The following is a 19,903-nucleotide window of genomic DNA, read 5'->3' on the forward strand; positions in this document are numbered from 1 at the left end:
AGCCTTTCCTCCACACTGTACATTTAGAATTAATTTAATACAAATCAGCTGTAATGTACACACATACAGAATTCCCGATTACCATGGAGTATAAAAGAACCATGTGCAAAAGAAATGGACAATGACTGCAGTCTCTCCCCAAGACCCCATATATTTTTCAGCTTTTATTATTCAATTTCAACTGCACCTTCCAGTAAACTACTAAATGCATAGCAAAGGATTTTTGGAAAAGGAGGTCTTTTCCCTCAAATGTATGAGGATGGTGTATGGTTGATGTATTATATACACAACAAAGTACAGTAGCAGTAGTGGGCTGTTTAAGACAATTTATTGTGCTGAAAAACACAGGTTAAGACAAAAACGAGTAACAAAATCTCCAGAGTTACAGATGTGTAAAAATGTACAAAATATTTGCAAGTTTCAGCTCTTTCATTTATTACGTGATATATATATATAAAAAAAACAATGAATACAAAAAGAAAAAGTACTAAAACAGCCAGTTATATGGATGGGAAAATAAAATAAAAAAGGGAACCATTTCCGTCCCCTAGCGTTGGTGTCCTGATCTGGTCTCGGATTCAGGAACGAGGAGAACTCCCCGCCTCCGACTTGCCTCCATCGCTACATTCGCTCGCTTGCCTCATCACCATCTCCCGGGCGACACATGTCACCTGCCCATTGGTCACGCTCACCACCCCTGACCTGCAGAGAGACAACCAGATTAAGAATTGTAGCCATTGATACGACAAACTGATACCTCGTTACAAATTTGCAACTGCATAGGCATTTCAAATCAGCACTTGGCAAGGCCTTCATGTTACATGCACCAATTTAGGTGAAACTCAATCCAGTGACTCACTTCTGCTGCGCCTCCTCAGTAAGAGTTCCCATACCAGGCTGGTTCTGCTTCCCAAAGAAGAAACTGGACCACCAATGACCAGAATCCTGTTTGGGCAGACCTAAAGCACAATTAAACAACAGGTCAGAACAAAACACCACCAGTCTTTCCTAATCTTTGAATGGATTTAGTATACAAATACACTAGCACTAACACAATCACTGTTAAAAGAGTCTCTAAACAGACATGTAGGCTGGTGCGTGTATATGGCCTAACCAGAGCCCTGCCAGATGACTAAGCAACAGTCCTCTTTCTAAATTAAAGGAAGTGACTTCATCAAAAGTTGATTACCCAAAACAATCAGAAGGACACCTATGAGAACAGAGCTGATGTGGGTGGTGAATGTGCAAATGGTTGCATAATGCGTGTAAATTGTCAAAACTTTTGCAATAAAATATTGATTTAGGCGGGGGCTTGAAGAGAGATTGAAATGAAATGCAGCTGACCAGGATGATGTGGAATAACCTCCCCACTGTACTCTGAACTGCCACATGAGCTGCTACTGGATGTAGAGCCAATGCGCCCTGAAAAGAAACAGTCTTATAAGGCAAATTCTCAGTATAACATCAACTATTAATGGTGCATTTACTATAACAGTCAAGGATACTTACTTCTGTAGTAGTCATGAGTGGCAACAAGAGAACCACTAGCTGGGATGGCTGCCATTTTACAGACTTGTGTAAATCGTGACTTAGATGGAAACCCTGTGAGGAGAGCGAAAAGAGATTTGGTCAGATATGACAGCTTCTGTAGCAACCATACTATTATTTACCTTCTTAACCCTGAAAAAATGCTTCTAATGAATACAGATCGACTCAAAAGAAGGCATTTAAGAGGTTGTATCACTAATGTGTGGTTTGACACCTTGTTTTGTTTAGATATTGTTATTGTAAGGGTTACTCATTAGGTTTTACAGTCAAACCACAATACTAACCTAAGTGACATTATGCCACACAAGGCATTCATTAAGAAAAGGCTTTCCACCGCATGTTTCAGAAGACTACGCGAGGAAGTTACTTACAGTAGCAGCTAAGCCCATAGGAATTTTGGCAGTTGAGACTGAGGGGCATGGTCATGCACTCACAAAAGAAACATTTTGCCCCAAACATGAAAAAACATGCATGTAGAGCACTACAGCAAGATGCATAGCATTAACAGTGATAGACTAAATGTACATTACTCTGGCTCAGATTCTCTAGCCCAAACAATGACCACCCTTTAAAATATTAGGTGTAAGACCACATCCTCACCTTCTTTTGCCGCTCGTGCTGATGTTATTAAAGCACCCTGCTCGATTCAGTCGGAGGCTTTGGGGAGAAAACGCTAGGCGACGGGGCCCATTTGAAAAGGTTTGGATGGATAAGACCTTCCACGTCAGGAAATAACTACCGCAATGCTGTCTAACAAAAACAACACGTTCGCTGCCATTTATACAGAGACGTTTGAATGGAGGCGGGGCGTCTCTCTCCTCTATATAAACAGCTCCGCGTGAAACCGGATCAAACCAGCGAAATCAACAGTGTTGCCAGATTGGGCGGGTTCCCGCCCAATTGGGCGGTTTTGAATTTGATTGTGCGGGTAAAAAAGGGTTTGGGCGGGTGGACAAAATTTGGGCTGGTTTGGGATCAGTTCGGCGGTTTTCAAACATCTACATTTTAAAGTCTAATTGGTTAAAAAACTAAAATAAAGTGTGCATGTAGTCCATAAAATCAGTCATCATGACATTACTGTACACACACGCCCATGCAGAGTCAGCTGGCATTGGTGTTGACATCACCGACGAGCACGCACTTTTAGCCAATCAGCGATCAGCAGGCAGATGCGATTGAGCGCGATAAGTTGTAGCTGTATATTCAAGTGATGGCTAATGCCTCTACTAAGTTGTATGTACACAGTAAAGAGTGAGATAGTGAGCAACTCTAAAAATGTACACGTGGTGGGAGATATCGATGGTGACTATAACTCTGAGAGGAGAGCACAGTTATGTCCATGGTCATGTGCACACTAGCCTAACTGTACCAGACATCGTCAACTTTACACCGTCCAGACTGCACTATACTCGCCCCTGACACCTGCTGAAAAAGGTTTGAATCAACGATGAATCAGTTTTGACTGCTAAATTCTGCGTTATGTTCTGCATTGTGTACTTTCCTAGGGTTAAAGTCATCGGTTCATTTCTTGATTGCCGTTTTGACAGTGTCCATCTGGACATTTTAGTCATATTGGCTAATTCTCCTTAATTATTGCCGTTTTGATCTGTTTTCCTGGTTTTTTTTTTTTTTTTTTTTTTTTTTTTATCATTGTTATTTGTTTTAAGGAGATACAAATTGTGCTTATCAACCTTGAATGACATGGTAATGAAATTATATCATATTATTTTGGCAGTAAAATTTTGGGCGGTTTTTTCTTGTAGTGGGCGGGTTTTGGTGAGCTTTTGGGCTGGAAATCACCGTTCCAATCTGGCAACACTGGAAATCAAGGACGGGAGGGTTGGTGCTTTCTTTCTGAAATGTTCAGAAACAATGAAAGTGTTGCCAAGATTTGGTCTTGTAACAAATTTTGTGAATAATACCGGATAACAATATCAATAAATGCACATAATGAATACATATAGCATTTTAATAAGTTTGGTAATTTGTTTTAATGACATTCAACAAATTATTATCATACGCATCCCTGGTGGTCTAGTGGTTAGGATTCGGCGCTCTCACCGCCGCGGCCCGGGTTCGATTCCCGGTCAGGGAAGTAGTGTTTTGCTCAATAACTCCACTTATCATTTGTAAAACAAATAATACCCACAGCTCTTTAATTGAGCTTAAACATATTACACTAATATTGTGATTTAGTTTGTAATTGATTATTCGAATCAGATTTAGCTCTGCGTTTGACGAATAAAACCAGCTTACTCATAGTCATCGTGTGAGACTGACGCAGATGTTTGCTTTTGAGCTAGGAAGGAGAGTTTCGGTTAAGTTTTTATATACATAATCATAATACTGTATTCACTAGACACTGACAGCTGCATGGTTTTATTTTTTGTATTGTATTTTTATTTTTGGATGTCCTTTAGTATTGTCACCGTTTTCAAATTTGGTCCGATAAGAATTGGTTTGTAACACAGAATTTAATTAAAATAATTTTAATAAACGTTTCTAACTACTAATATGGTAACTAATGATCTGATAGGCATTATACAATAAGTGTTGGCTAGAAAAATGATCATACTGAGAATACCTGGGCAGACTGAAAGTGGAATTCAGAGTCTGTAAATCAAAGGTGCTCATGCCTATCTACATGTTAATGCAAGAACAAAAGAAAAATGTTAAAACATGAATATATGGCATGTTTTGGGCATCTTTGCTGAAAAAGGAGCAAAGACCCAGAAGCACATGACCTCTCCAATCTTCAAGTAATGTACACTGCCATCTAGTGGCAGATTTACGTCATGGAGAATATAAAAGGAAGAGAGAAACAAACTTACAAACAAACAAAAAGCCATTTGAATGAATGTTTTATTGATATACAAACAATTGACAAAATAAATGAAGCATTACACCACTGTTGTTTAAAAAAAAATGATCAGAGCCTGAACAGCTAGGCTGAGATCCCTAATTTAAAGCTATACGGTGCCTGTTCCCTAAACAACCTTCCCAAATGACTTGTTAATATACTACTCAAATTAATAATAATAATAATAATAAAGTCCTTTCCCTCTGAATGTTCACTATCTTTTCCTCATCTTTTCAAAGTTTTGCACTATGCAGAACTACAGGTGCATTCTAATTCTATGGCAAACACACAGATTTCAGTAGGAAGTCATGTGAAATTGGCATCCTCCTCATCAGCATCAGTCAGTCAATGCATGTAATCCCTTACATCTCACTCAATGAGGCATGTAATCATCATTGTGTAATATACTGAAACAAGGCCACCCACTGACCCATACAAGTGAATGAAATATCAGGAAAGAACGGATTTAAAAAAAAAGGGTAAAATAAGAGACTACACTTGCTAATGGTGAAATATATCCCAATATCTTTCAGGTAAAAAGTGACTGTGCTACCATACAGACTACACTAGAGTTTGCATCTGTCTGGAAAAATCAACAAGTGCCACTAACAAAAGGAATCTGTCTTACTCGCCATTTGACATTTTGGGTTAGTGCACATGAGAGCAATTGCATTTTTATTTCTTACAATTGAACAAAGTGATCTTTGTGACGTGATAGTTTGTGTGCGTGTGAAACATTCTGACAGAAAAAGATCTATGGCATCTACTAACTGGCACTCACAGTATGGCACAAAGCAAAGGCAAGTGATTTCCAACATAAATAAAACATTCCCATTAATCAATCAAAAAATAATAATAATAATCGAACAAGAGCAAAGGTAAAAGAGGATATAAAGCCAAAAAAAAAAAAAAAACTTTACCAGCAAAAGTCCAATAAAGCAATACAGAGTGAGAGTGTAAGGCCGACTGAGGAGGTCAGACATTCACCAGGTGTACAGCGAAGCCTCGCTTCACATTGTACTGAGAGTAAAAAAGAACTCAACTGAATGCTCAGCAGCATAGGAACCTGCAGAAAGTTTCTGTTTTTTTCTTTATTGGCCTAGAATCCTCCCCCCCCCTTCAGATTTGAATGTTTCTTCTGTGTGTTTTGTACCCCTCTGCCATCTGATGAATGCTGCTTGGCAGTACTGATTAAATATAGTTATTTGTATTCCTTTATAGTCATATATAGATAAAAGTTATGTAAAAACATTATGCAAAGCAGTGTAAAATAGTTTCTAATACAAAATGATTCAACATTTTTCTTCCTTTGTACAACCTGTGATGATTTCATGTCACAGAACCTGTACTATGCGTCGTGTGTGTGTGTGTGTTTTTAGTGAGATGAGCAAGCACATGCTAGCAGTAGGTGGAGGAGTATCAAAGGAGGGATGAAAGAATTCAGAGAGAACGGAACGATTGGGAGAACTGAAGTGTGGGTGTAGTCAGGATTCACACAGAAATGAGATGAGTGTTTGAACGGAGAGGGTGGGCTCTCAGAATGGAGCGTTGTCCTGCACTGGGTTTGACTCGTTCGGAGAGTGAGCGCTTTCACCATTGGCTTTCCCTCCAACCACCTTATACTGAGACACACAAACAGAAAAAGATCAAGAAAAGTGCAGTTCTACTTTAAAATGCATCCGTCAAGTTTTTAGACATGTACTCTTCCGCATTCATGTGGTTTTATCTGGCTTTGAAAAACTTTTATATAATTTTTACATGTGGTGTAATCATCAAGAACAAAGTAATACCATATTTTCCTTGCATCTTAAATATTATTTTAAAAGAAGCCATTAAGTTTTTTGGCTCTGAGGGACTTCAAGGGTCCACTACTCTACACGACAGTTCTTGGTTCTTGGACAGTTCTTCCTCCCCAATTTTTTTTTTAAGAAATCAAAACTTTTATTTAGCAAGTACACTTTCAATTGATCAAAAGTGACAGTACATTTTACACAATATTTTTCTATATTAAAAAAAAAAAATCCACACAAATATTAAGCAGCAGAACTGTTTTCAACATTGATAATAATCAGAAATATTTCTTGAGCAGCAAATCAGCATATTAGAAAGATCATGTGACACTGAAAACTGGAGTAATGAGGCTGATGCAAATTTTAATAGAAAACAGTTATAAATCATAATAATATTTCACAATTTTGCTGTTTTTACTGTAATTTTTATCAAATAAATTGATCCTGGGTGTGCCTAAGGAACTTCTTTCGAAAGCATTAAAATATCTTTCTGAACAGTTAGAGTATATATATGGTTGTTGCTGACTCTTGTTGGATGCACTACATGACTTTGATTTTACGGATGGAATTTAAAAAAAAAATATTTGTCAATTGTATTTTTTAAATAAATTATTAAATCATCTGCCAAAAAAAATAAGCGTCATGCCATTGACCCAGTTTCAAAAGTGAATTCTTACCTTGATGTTTCCAACTTTGTCCTCGAACGATTTGAAGGTTGGAGAGTTCCTATTTAACAAACACACATATAAATCCCAGAATTCATAGTGAAAGAAGCATTCAGATTAATTATACATAAGCAAATGTGCACAGAAAACTGGCAGATAAAAGGTTAAAAGTGTAGTCATTTGTGTGAACAATATCTAATATTTTAATGTTCATTGAATCAGAAACAGTTTGTGTTGAGTGCCATTGTTTTACACTAGTACTTTACCTCATAGTTGGCATACTTATTGAATGGCGAATGGAGTAGTTGCTACTTCGAAAGCATTAAAGGAAGAAAAAGTTGTGTGTGTTAGCAAGCAAGCAGGAAAGCATGTAAGGCAAGAGAGATCAGACACAGACTGCTAGCACATTTCATTTCATTCATGCAAAAGCAGGGTTTTGGACTTAAATTAACATTAAAATCAATACTAATTTCAAATGATAATAAAAGCTTTTTTTTTCTAAATTAAATGGACTTGCTATTAAAAACAGAGCTCCATGTTATGCATTAAAGACATTAATCAGTCTTACCCAAAGGAGTTAGAAAAAGGAAGAGCTCTGTAGACCAAGCAAAGGCAGCGTTTAAAAAGAAACGGGAATACAAAACCAATCAGATTGGGAGTTAAGCATGACCGGAGCAAGCAGGAAGAACAAATGATGAGAATTACAGTTTGTACTGACATAGAGGACTACAGGGTGAATACATTGACTACCAGAAAAACAAATCAACAAATCATTTTATTGGGATGAACATGAATAGATGTTATTTGCACACTGAATAAATTTGAGTGATGTACTTATTTGTCTGATGAATGAAGGGTGAGGTTTGAAAGGACAGAGCAGTGGAGGTTTCATTTATAAATCACGGCTGAAGCTTTTGATCTGTTGAATGAAGCTAATATCTTCTTTCTGTCATGTATCATAGCAGCTCAACACACCAGTCGCATGATTTTGAGTCTCAGGCCCTCCGCATTTCAGAAAGCAACACGATGTTTTAAAATACAGGCCTCCATAAAACTCCATATCTTCTGACTTCTGTTTGTGTTAGGGGTGGTGAAGGAAGTTCAATTAATGTGTGCAAATATTGATAGGAACTAGAAACCGACACAATGTGGTGAAGCGAAGCCAGGAAAACAGGTTAGAGAGAGCTTCTGTTCAAAGTAAAACAGCTGAATGCAGTTGAAGTGGCTCTTCTGAACTGCACTAACACTCACTATGGATAATCACGGCTTTATAGTGATGAAGGATGTGACACAAATGAAAATAAGTGGATCAATAACCAAAGAGAGCTGGGACAGTTTTCAATACAATCTTTTAGAATGACTGTTCGCACTTAGATTTCATCTTTTTTTGCCATTACAAATAATGAATTTGAGTTGATTTGTACTGCCTGTGTGAACAAACCCAAAGACAAAATGAAAAAAGTAATAAAAACTCGGTGAGTGTTTTAGCGCAATTTTCTCACCTCATGGGATCACAACACTAAGAGATAGTAAATCTTTTCCTGGATTTTTTTTGTGCGTTCCCGAGATTAGACCTTCCTTAACATAATGCCGAAAACCCGAAGTCTCTAGGTGGTCTGGTTGAGGAGTAGATAGAAGTGCAAGATTGGTGCGCACAGACGCACAGAACAGAAATCATGAGTTAATCGCAATTTTGTCCGGTGGAAAATTGCGCTAAAAAGTAATGGGAATGTGATGAAGTCCATGAAATGCCACACATGCAAATGCAGTTTAAGATAAATCATGTGCAGTGGACACAACAAAACTGTTAGACAAAATAATTAACAACGACATTAACAGGGAACTATTAGTAAATCTTATTATATTATTATTATTGTCTTATATTTCATAGCACCCCAAGTGATTGCAGTGCCACTGGAATAAGAGTACAAGAGAAAGACAGGAAGAACACGGGTGGGCATTTTGACTTGTGCATTACCTCATGTCCCCCAGTTTCCTGCTGATGGCCGTGCCAACGGTGGAGAGGGCGGCTGAGGTCTTCTGTCCAGCCTGAGACAGCGTTTCCTGAGTCTTTTTATACCTGTGAGAGGAAGAGCACAGAGAGAAGAGGATGTGGGGAGAGAAAGAAATAAAAAAAAACACATGTGAAACTCATTAATGTCCAAGAACTTCTCCACTTTTCAGGAGTTAGTCAACATGACCTCAGCTTCCAGATGACAAAATCAAGTCAGATACCCTTAAATTCGTTAAAAAATTTAAGGATGCACGATATATATCGGCCACCATATCGTTATTGGGCCGATATATGGTAATTTTTAAAGTTATGGTTATCGGCCCAATAAGAAAATCTGACCGATATATTAAAGCTGATAAATAATGGATTACTTCCTTCTGCTGAGACACTTCAGATGTGCACTGTTCGCAAAAAATGAACAGAATCAAAAAAAGAAAATACAGTTAAGCGCAACATGTGCAGCACAAGTCTGTCATATAGGGTACATAAAATGATAATGTGAACTTGTATCGGTAATCGGCTTTCAAATATAAAAAATGATCGATTATCGATATCGGCCAATGCACGCTAACAAAAAAAATGTTGTTGTCTCACTGGACAGCACCTGAAAAAAATAAAATAATATAGGCTACTGTTCAAACGGATGCATAAAAATGTATTAAGTGACAGTAAAGACATTTATAATGTTACAAAACATTTCTATTTCAAATAAATGCTGTTCTTTCTATTTATCAAATAATCCTGAAAAAGAGAGTATCACCACAAAACATCTACAGAGTAAGCGCATTTGCAATTGCAATTCCCACTACTAAAAAAAGCAATACAAGACTGTAATATCTAAATAATAACCCATCAGCAAAATATCCACAAAGCAAAGCAAGCCACCCTAAACCAATCCTTTAAGCCTTCAGGACCATAACAAAACCAGAAAACAACCTTTAAACACACACAAAATGAACGTAAAGAATGAAGTAACTCACACTTCAGAGCTGGTAATGTCATCCAGAGTGGAAGAAGCTGAAACATAGCTACAAACGAACAGGGTAATACATTCAAATCTCCACTCTCACAACCACAAGGTGCTATAAACACACACATGCATTCAACATTTTCATTTTTAAATTACGATTATACAGTTATGCTGCCTCACAAGCTTGATTGTGTCAGGCGCTGCTAAACTGCACATTCAGCAAAGAAATGGCATTTTAATTCACATCATTCTTACACACACAAACTCCAGGTGATCAAATAAGATGTGTGAGTATATTTCAGCTTTCCAAGAAAAAAAGTGACATCATAGGCTGCCTTAGCTTTTGGGAAAACAAGTAGCATGTTAGCGTGCAGGATATTGCAAAGTAGGATTTGATGTAATATTCATGACTACAGCAAGTATAGTTTCAGGAAGCATAAATTGGTCTGAATTGACGCAGACGTGGCATTCGTTCATCTAAACATGACAAGACTTTCCTTACACAAACATATGCTCTCTGTCTGTAGACGCCTCAGTCTGGATGTGTGATTCAAACTGTGTGTGTAAAGAGGGAAGTGGGAGATCTCTCACACTCTCGTGATAATGTAGCCTGTCTGACAGGTTCAGCTATGAAGCTGCAACTACATCAGGACTGCCGCTATGATTCATGGGACACGGGGAAAAACATAGCGGCCCTTAGTGACCTTAGTCTCATCACAGGGTCTGATTTATGTAGCTAAACCTGTTAATATTACTGTAATTACAGTAATCACGTAGTTTCAGCATAGGAGACTGACACAGAACAGAAGAAATTGCTGAATAAAGTCGTTATTTTTGTGTTTTTGCGCACAAAAAGTATTCTCGTTGCTTCATAATTAAGGTTGAACCACTGTAGTCACATGGACTATTTTAACTTTGTCTTTACTATCTTTCTGGGCCTTGAAAGTGGCAATGATGTTGCTGCCTATGGCAGGTTTAGAAACCTCTCGGATTTCGTCAAAAATATCCTAATCTGTGTTCCGAAGATGAACGAAGGTCTTACGAGTTTGGAACGACATGAGAGTAGGTAATTAATGACAGAAATTACATTTTTGGGAGAACTATCCCTTTAAGGGATAAAAGTTAAGGTACTGAATTTTGGCCTTTTTGTTATGGTAAATCAAGCAAATTGTCAGTGGCTTTAACAGTTAGCTAACAACCTGTTTGATATGCCATTTTATTATTGGCAGAGTAGGCTGGTGCACCATTCGAAGGTGTGGGGTCAGTAAGATTTTAATAAGAAATTAAAAATGTTATTTATCAAAGACATTAAATTGATTTTTTTTTGTTTAAATGGCGTTAAAGACATTTATGTTACAAAAGATTTCTATTTCAAATAAATGCTGTTATTTTCAGCTAGTAAACTATATTAAATTGTAATATTTTTTCACAATATTGCTGCTTTTACTGTATAAATAAGAGACAGCCTTGGTGAGCCTTCTTTCAAAAACATTAAAAAAATCTTATTGACCCCAAACATCTGAACAGTATTGTAAATAGATTTGAATTAATGAAGCGATTAAGTATTTGCACAGACATACACACACAAAAAAAAACTCAATACATGAGAATGTGAACAGCTGATTCAAATGTCAGTGGCTGCTAATTCAGGGTACATGAAAGCAGCATAGCATTTAAAGAAGGAAACATCTGTGTGATAATCCTGTTTGTTTCAGAGATCATGTGCTATTTGCATGGGTGGACAAAAAGAAAAATCTGACTGTGAACACATAACATCAAAAATATGTGGCACGATTCAGTGTTTCAGAAGCCCACTTACACTAAATATAGAAAAAATACCTCTGGCCCTCACCATGTCAATTAAGATACTATTTTCTTTTATTAACAGCCTTTTTCCTTCAAAAATGCGAAAGGTTTCAGTCAGTCTCTGAGTGGAGAATCAACAGGGCTGAAAAATATATGTATTGTAGAGCAGGTTAGAGTCGACGCTACAGGAAAACCAGATCATAGCATTTTAAAAACCATCCGTCTCAATTTGAGAGACAGGTTTTAGTTATTTGTGTCAGGCTGTTATGAATGGTTCATTTAACACATCAATGGGCAGAGCATTTGAACACCTGAATCTATATTTTGATACACTGCATCCACTGATTTGTGATCAACAGGCCAGAAAAAAACCCCAAGGCATCAGTTATGTGTCCTCCTGAAACGCTGTTTGACGGTGAGAAGGGTTGAGCTCTGGGATCAGGTGTTCAAATGCTTCATCCCCACTGACGTGTAGAGAGTAGGTGAGAGGAATTCATGCTTTCACTGCAAATACACTCTGGATACGTGCCGATGTGGTCAAACACTCACACATCGCACCCTGTAACCTTGTCATTCCACTGGCCCAGTTTCTCTGACATCTTCACATAGCTTAAAAAACACAGACATGGTTATGTGCTGCCTGGAGCAGAGCACATAGTGAACATCACTAAAGCAAAGTGTGGTGTTACTGATAATCCAAAAAATGACTGATATTCTCTGATCTGGAGAATGAGTCTGACAGACTGATATACTGGCCAGGCAAATTATTCTGCTGATATTTGTTCACTTGGAGTTTCCATTGGCTAATTTCAGTATTTATTTGAATAGATAGTGAGCAAAGTAAAATTCTATATACATCTTACTGTATGGATCATCTTCAGACTGTGTTGATGCGTTTCCATTAAAATTATGGAATAAAGTTTTTTTTTTACATTTAATGTACATTTATAATATTATACTTTGCAGTATATTACCTTAGCATTAAATGTTATATTATGGTTCACCTATAAGTTTACCCATCTATGGTGACTTCCACTTCTATAAAGTACAGAAATGTGAAAAGGGTCCATTATTGACCATCAGCCCCCTCTAAAATATTGTTAATGGCATTGGCTTAAAAAACCATAGAGGTCATTTTAAAGCTTGTAGGCAAATTTGATCTTTGATTTAACATACTTTTGATCCACCTACAGGATCGAAAACCGCAAACATCAAGAAAATCTAACATCTAAAACCTCGAGAGTCACACTCAAACCAATGGCCATGAGCCCCAGCTTGGAACACAATAAATAGTGATGATTCATGAGTCGACTACAATCCTCCCACAGAGCCTTTTGGAACCAGACAGCCATTTTTCAACTGATAAAACAATTACACTGAAGGGCTTTCAGCGGATGACATAGATGCCCGCCTATAATATACACAGAAAACCACAGTCATCTCCTCTGCCTGATCAGGCACTCAAAGAGCTTTTTCTAATGCTTTCATGAGGAAATGTACAATCCTACAGAAAATGCATCTAGACAACTTTGACTTTATTTTTAGGCTGATTTCCAGCAGCGTAAAGCGAGGGGAATATGTGTGAGCCGGAGGAGAGCGAATTGAGGGTGGATTAGTTCAAAAAGGTTCAGTTCTGCCATGAATTCCTCCGCTGATGGCACCAGCTAACAGCTCGCAGCTACAGGATCTGCCATCATACAGAGTCGTTACCCAATTGCCACTTCAACAAACCTGAATTGTTCTGAATTTTGTTACATTTCGTCCAAAATGATGTCAAATCACTGTGAAGCGGGTTTAGGGTTCCGACTTTGCAGATGGCATCCCAGTCACCTCCTGAGTTTGAGTAAGCGGGACATGTAGAAGGAAGGCATCCTTACGCGTTTGAGGTCTGGACGTCCTGCCAGCTTTTAGTGATGTTCTGTTTGAACTCGCTCAGGGGGCTGAGTCCCAGTTTCCGCTTCAGCTCCGCCGAATGGCGCTCTTTAGCCGACAGCACCTGCCGCAAGGTGTGGATCTCCTCCTCAACCTGATACCAGGATATCACAGACTTTTTTTAGAGAGGTAACAGGCCTCAACAGGAATATATATTTTTCTATGTATAATTAAAGGTGCTGTATGTAACATTTTCACTCTACTAAAGCATACAAATACCATAATATATTTGCATATATTGAGGAAACATGCTAAATTCACATACTCGTTTCTCTGAAAAACACTTCTACAGACAGTTATTTTACTTTGAAATGTGTGTTTCAGGCTGGAATGTTTGTTTTTGTTTTGGTCTGTGATACTGCACAGTGCTCGTTCCTGTTGCGTGTGCTCAAACTGGCAACCCGTGTGAGCACCGCCCAGTCTGAGGGCGTGGTGGCGGGAGAAACAACGATCTCTGATATTGGACTGCAGTACCTATTTCGACCACTAGTTGTCATTCTTACAGACTGCACCTTTAAACACTCTGAATGAACATGTTAAACAAGCTAATTTGAAGACCTATAGAGCTGGTAAGTCCCGCCCCTTCCGTAAAAACCCCGCTGGACCTCTAGGCTGAAAAATCGTCAATGCAAGTGAATGGGAGAAAATAATTATTTTCTGGTCCCGTTTGAATTGTGCCATGAATGTGAACATATGTTGTCTGTGAATTTTTTATATAATCTTTCATGTTACGAGTTTGACAGTATATGGTATGATTCTTCAGCTAGCAGTTGTGGAAAAGACATAACGAGAAAGACTACATGTCGCCTATGTGACGTCACCCCATAAAGTTGAGTTACCCGTGGTTTTCGCCAACCTCAAAGATTTTGTCCTCTCCCTGAAAGAAGGCGGTGAAGTGCACCAAAGACACAGCCATGTTTAGCGGGATCCGTGAGCTAGTGTCCACGTGCGAGTGGTGGTGACGTTTCAAACGCGTCGAAAGCAGCGAAGAGTTGTAGTCCACAAAGTGCTCTCACACAAAGTCTAACCGTATCAAACTTCTACCCGCTAAATTGTAGCATTCTTCACACGAAAGATTATATAAAAAATTCACAAGTCAAGTCAAGTCAAGTCAAGTTTATTTATATAGCGCTTTTCACAACACAGGTTGTATCAAAGCAGCTTCACAGTAATAAATTAGAACAATACATCAATGTTTGTTTCTAGTGGAACGTCTACGTTCGGTAATGCTGATCAATAGTATCGTTGATTGATTAATTCAATTAAATATCCCCAAATATCCCCAACTGAGCAAGCCAAAGGCAACAGTGGCAAGGAACCGAAAAACTCCATCAGGTGACCTAATGGAGAAAAAAAAAAACCTTGGGAGAACCCGGGCTCAGTCGGGGGCCAGTTCTCCTCTGGCGTTTATGAACTAGAGGTCGGATTTAACTGTAGGATTAAAAGTATTATATGAATGCCTGGCTGAAGAGATGCGTCTTTAATCTAGTTTTAAACTGGGAGAGCGAGTCTGAGCAACGAACAGTATCCGGAAGACTATTCCAGAGTTTTGGTGCTAAATGTGAAAATGCTCTCCCTCCTTTGGTGGATCTGGATATCCTAGGTATGACCAAAAGCCTCGAATTTAGTGACCTTAAAGAGCGCGATGGATTATAGGGCGATAGAAGATCGGTTAAATAGACTGGAGCTAAGCCGTTTAGGGCTTTATAAGTCAGTAGCAATACCTTGTAATTAATACGGGACTTTATAGGTAACCAATGTAGGGATGATAAAATCGGTGTTATATGATCATATTTTCTTGATCTAGTTAGAACTCTAGCGGCGGCATTTTGGACTAACTGTAGCTTGTTTATTAAGGATGCAGGACAACCGGCTAATAACGCATTACAGTAATCTAGTCTCGAGGTCATGAATGCATGAACTAACTTTTCTGCGTCAGAAACTGATAGCATATTACGTAGCTTAGCAATGTTTCTAAGGTGGAAAAAGGCAGTTCTTGTAACATATGAAATATGATTTTCAAAAGACAGGTTGCAGTCTAATATAACACCCAGGTCTTTTACTGTAGAGGATGAAGTAACAGGACATCCTACTATGTTAAAGTTGTATTGTGAGAGGTTTTGTGGGTGGTTTTTTGAACCGATAAGTAGTACCTCTGTCTTGTCTGGATTTAATAAAAGAAAATTATGCGTCATCCAATCTTTTATATCTTTAACACACTCTGTCAATTTGGATAATTTAGCGTTTTCATCTGGCCGTGATGAAATATAGATTTGAGTGTCATCAGCATAACAATGGAAACTAATTCCATGTTTCCTTATAATATTTCCAAGTGGTAGCATATATATTGAGAATAATAGAGGGCCTAACACAGATCCCTGCGGCACTCCATAGTTTACTGGAGTTATGATAGATTTTTCTCCATTTAAATAAACAAAATGGTAGCGGTCAGATAAATACGATCTAAACCAGCTTAATGCTTGTCCTTGAACACCAGTATAATTTTGTAGTCGATCTAAGAGTATTGTATGATCTATAGTATCGAACGCAGCACTAAGATCAAGTAAAACTAATATTGAGATACAGCCTTGGTCAGAAGCTAAAAGTAAATCATTTGTGATTTTAACGAGCGCAGTTTCAGTGCTATGATGCGGTCTGAATCCAGACTGAAACTTTTCATAGGTGTCATTTTCTTGTAAGAAAGAGCCCAGTTGAGCGGACACAACTTTTTCTAGTATTTTAGACATAAAAGGTAGATTTGAAATGGGTCTATAATTTACTAGATTATTCGGATCTAATTGTGGTTTCTTAATGAGAGGTTTTATAACTGCCAGTTTAAATGTTCTTGGAACATGACCTAAAGATAAAGACGAGTTAATAATATTGAGGAGAGGCTCTTCCACTACAGGTAACACTTCTTTCAATAGTTTAGTTGGTATGGGATCTAATAAACATGTTGTTGTTTTAGAGGAAATGATAAATTTATTTAACTCTTTTTGTTCTATAGTTGAAAAGCACTGTAATTGTTCTTGCGGCGTGATAATTGAGGCTGAATTATAAGGCGCGATTGAGGATTGAACGTTTACAATTGTGGTTCTGATGTTTTCTATTTTCTCAGTGAAGAACTTCATGAAATCATCATTACATTACTCTCACAGACAACATATGTTCACATTCATGGCAAAATTCAAACGGGACCAGAAAATAATTATTTTCTCCCATTCACTTGCATTGACGATTTTTCAACCTAGAGGTCCAGGGGGATTAGCGGAGGGGGCAGGACTTACCAGCTCTATAGGAGAAGATGAGCACATCTTCAAACTTATGGTTCAGTATGGCAGTGTCATGCAGTGACTGTAGGCGTTTACCTTGGTGAGCTCCAGTCTCAGTTCCTCGGCCTCCTCCTCTGTCAGACCTGGGGGAAGAGTCTCTGGACTCACAGCCGCCGCTCCCCTCTCTTCAGGAACGTCCGAGAGAGAGTCGGAGCCCAGGCCTTTATGTGGAGAGTTCAGATTGATGTCTGAAAGAAAGAGAGAGTGTGTTTAATGACATAAGTTAAAGGTGAAGTGCATATTTTCTGTGACGCTATACAGAAATGTAAAAGTTGTGATCACAGAATCCCACTAATAAGAATATATATATATATTTTTTTATTTTTATTTATTACTTTTGGCAGATACATCTAAATGTAAAAGCCTTTCTTTTCACCCCAAAATGATGACTCATTCTGCACTGCACAGATTTTTGACCAATCAATTGTCTAAAATAAGAACGTCCCTGTAATACTACCTGCAACAGACAAGCGAGTAGCAAATCATGGTTCGTGGATGTGAAAAATCTTTTAAAGGCATGAGCCTTTCAATTTGTTCCACCCAAACTTCCTTTTTCAATAGTAAATGTGTCACCACAGAAAGAAAAAAGTATAAAAGAGTATAATCACTCTTCACATGAGAGTAACGCACATTCAGAAGCAAAAGCATAAACAGCAGACATTAAATAACATACAATATATACACACACACATATATAGATTATAAACAAAAACAGCATACATTATGCTGTTTATATATTTATTGTGTATATATTTTAAGCCGTTTAAAACAGTTCAAAGGTTTGATCAAACTGTGCCCAATTTAGGTCAGGCTGTGACAGAGAGGTCACGTGGGGTGTAATTTATATTAATGAGACATGTCATCAGCTCCTTGCTGACCCTAAACTGCCCATTTAAATAGCATCACATAATGTGACACAAAAGACAAAGAACCGGTGCTGTCATAACTGTTGGGTTAATGTTAAAATACCAAATCCAAGTTGAAAATCATCACGCCATAAAAAGCACAGGTCGAGCAAAGGCACCATAACTTTCCTACATCATCTCTTTGATTTCAAGGTTAACTTAATCAAATAAAATACAAACACCTCCACTCAGTCTCGACGTGTTTTTATCGTGCATTAGTAACCCGATCGCCTGCCCTGCCCTGTTCTCCCCTTCACCGCCACATATTCACCACGCTGGGATCAAGAGATAAGGCTACAGTTACGCTACATTACGCAATAAACAAACATGCTGCTCTATCAATCCAATGTATCGTGTTCGATTGCTTTGTTTTAGTTTACCTTGATTGGCGGAATCCATGTCGTCAGTTTGGATCTTCAAAATGTTGCTTTGACAGTTACGTAATTCAGAGGACTGGGCAAAAAACTACGTGTCTTCCCTCTTCTATCAAAACATCCAAAAGCTTGACAAGCCAACACAAGATCCCGAGCGATCAGCCAGCTCAGCTTTAAGAGCTACCCAAGTCAAGTGCCTTTCTTTCCGGCGCCTTGAGATGACGTCTACTAGCGTCCTTTTTCCTGCGATCAACAAATTAGCTGTGAAAAACACTATTAGCCAATTACTGCTGTTTCTTTTTAGGAAAATCTAGCATATCATTACTTAAGAGAAGCTTGCCATTTCTATAGAACAAACCGAATACCAGAAATTGCACGTAGGATATTAAACTTTGGTTATAAGAGGACACATGAGCATTCTTTGAATTATTCATCAAATCATGTGTCTTGACAATTCTTTTGTTATACAGAACATCGATGATAAAGGCTCTTTTGGCTTTGCAGAGAATCAATCGATCCTGTTAACAAAGCCGTTCTGAACGAATCGTTCACGAATCGAACTGATTCGGTTAAAGCGAATCTCGAATCAACAGCTCTCAGACTTTAAAGTCACCATGAAATCAATATAACAATTCTTATTTTCATGGAATGTTGCAGTGTTTATTATAAATGGTTTATCTGTGCACATCATTATTTAAAAAATAGCCTAAAAATAATTTGCCCTACTTTGTAATCTTTAATCAAAATAACTTCCCCTCCCTCTTGCAGTGACATATGGGGTGCTTCTCAATTTTTATTTGTGCATTCTCATTTTCCTGTAGGATGCGAGGGAAGGCTGCAAGGAAAGAAAAACGAGGATGGAGGAACTGAGGGAAAGCTTATTTGTATATTGGAATATCCTTGATCACTCGAGTGTCACTTCTGCCTCAGCTGCGCTCAAAGGATCTGCACTGCCCTTATGTTGTTAAAGTGTGGTTATTTAAGAAATGAATAAATAATAACAAGCAAGATGCCCTGTTGATATATTTGTGAATATATAAAGGAAAGGTAAAGCATATAGGATGTGTATCCTCGCTCATAGCTCCTCTGGAAGCTTCCTCACTCCTCGTTCCTCGCGGTGCAATTAGAGAATTGAGATGTCCTTCAAGATGGCTGAGCTCGATTGGTTTCCGGGTCATAGGATGGAGGACGGAGGAGCGGGGAAACGAGGAGGGATATTGAGAAGCACCCATAGGAAGCACCCCTTTCCTCTTCTCTTATGACGTGTTTACTGGCGTGAGGGCGGGGTAACCTGTCACTCACGTGACATTACAGCAATAGCAAACGACAACCATCCAATCTCATAAATTACCGATGAACAAAATCAAGTCCCATGCTAAATTTGTTCTTGTTTGAGAAGCCATTTCTCTCAGATATATGTCACAATAAGGAAGAAAAGACTATCGCAACATCTGTTTCATGCCGAGCCCTGACACATGCGGAAGAATTGTGGCCACATAAGAATTCATTCTCAAGACTTGATCGTGGCTATGTTTCATTAATTCATTCTCTCGTTTTTGCAAAATCATGGCCATGTTGTAGGATACTAAACCTCATTTTAATTTAGTTAAATCGACAATTTAACTAAAATGAGGGAACTAATAGGCTAGTTAATAAATTGTGAAGGAGTTTTTAATTCATGGGCACAATATGTTGTTTTTGTATTTG

At 38.2% G+C, this 19,903-nt stretch overlaps 2 protein-coding genes across 4 annotated transcripts; both read right to left on the reverse strand.

The window, feature by feature from the left end:
* Positions 1-306: 306 nt before the first annotated feature.
* On the reverse strand, positions 307-2,454 carry ppdpfb (pancreatic progenitor cell differentiation and proliferation factor b). Its single transcript, XM_081386059.1, has 5 exons — positions 2,149-2,454; positions 1,510-1,602; positions 1,345-1,422; positions 860-959; positions 307-702 (listed from the first exon to the last, which is right to left on the reverse strand). The coding sequence occupies exons 2-5, from the start codon at positions 1,562-1,564 to the stop codon at positions 579-581; spliced, it is 357 nt and encodes a 118-aa protein (XP_081242185.1). The 5' UTR covers positions 1,565-1,602; positions 2,149-2,454; the 3' UTR covers positions 307-578.
* Positions 2,455-4,393: 1,939 nt separating this feature from the next.
* On the reverse strand, positions 4,394-18,450 carry tpd52l2b (tpd52 like 2b). Of its 3 annotated transcripts, XM_081386673.1 has the most exons (8): positions 18,203-18,411; positions 16,954-17,105; positions 13,531-13,679; positions 12,203-12,262; positions 9,858-9,905; positions 8,842-8,943; positions 6,876-6,924; positions 4,394-6,030 (listed from the first exon to the last, which is right to left on the reverse strand). In XM_081386673.1, the coding sequence occupies exons 1-8, from the start codon at positions 18,219-18,221 to the stop codon at positions 5,944-5,946; spliced, it is 666 nt and encodes a 221-aa protein (XP_081242799.1). In that variant the 5' UTR covers positions 18,222-18,411; the 3' UTR covers positions 4,394-5,943. The 3 variants fall into 3 exon arrangements, with proteins under 3 accessions (XP_081242799.1, XP_081242800.1, XP_081242801.1); XM_081386674.1 differs by lacking the exon at positions 12,203-12,262 and having other exon boundaries at positions 18,203-18,422; XM_081386675.1 differs by lacking the exons at positions 9,858-9,905; positions 12,203-12,262 and having other exon boundaries at positions 18,203-18,450.
* Positions 18,451-19,903: the final 1,453 nt, after the last annotated feature.

This window comes from Scardinius erythrophthalmus (assembly GCF_964197995.2).
Source record: "Scardinius erythrophthalmus genome assembly, chromosome: 15".
Lineage (NCBI taxonomy): Eukaryota > Metazoa > Chordata > Actinopteri > Cypriniformes > Leuciscidae > Scardinius > Scardinius erythrophthalmus.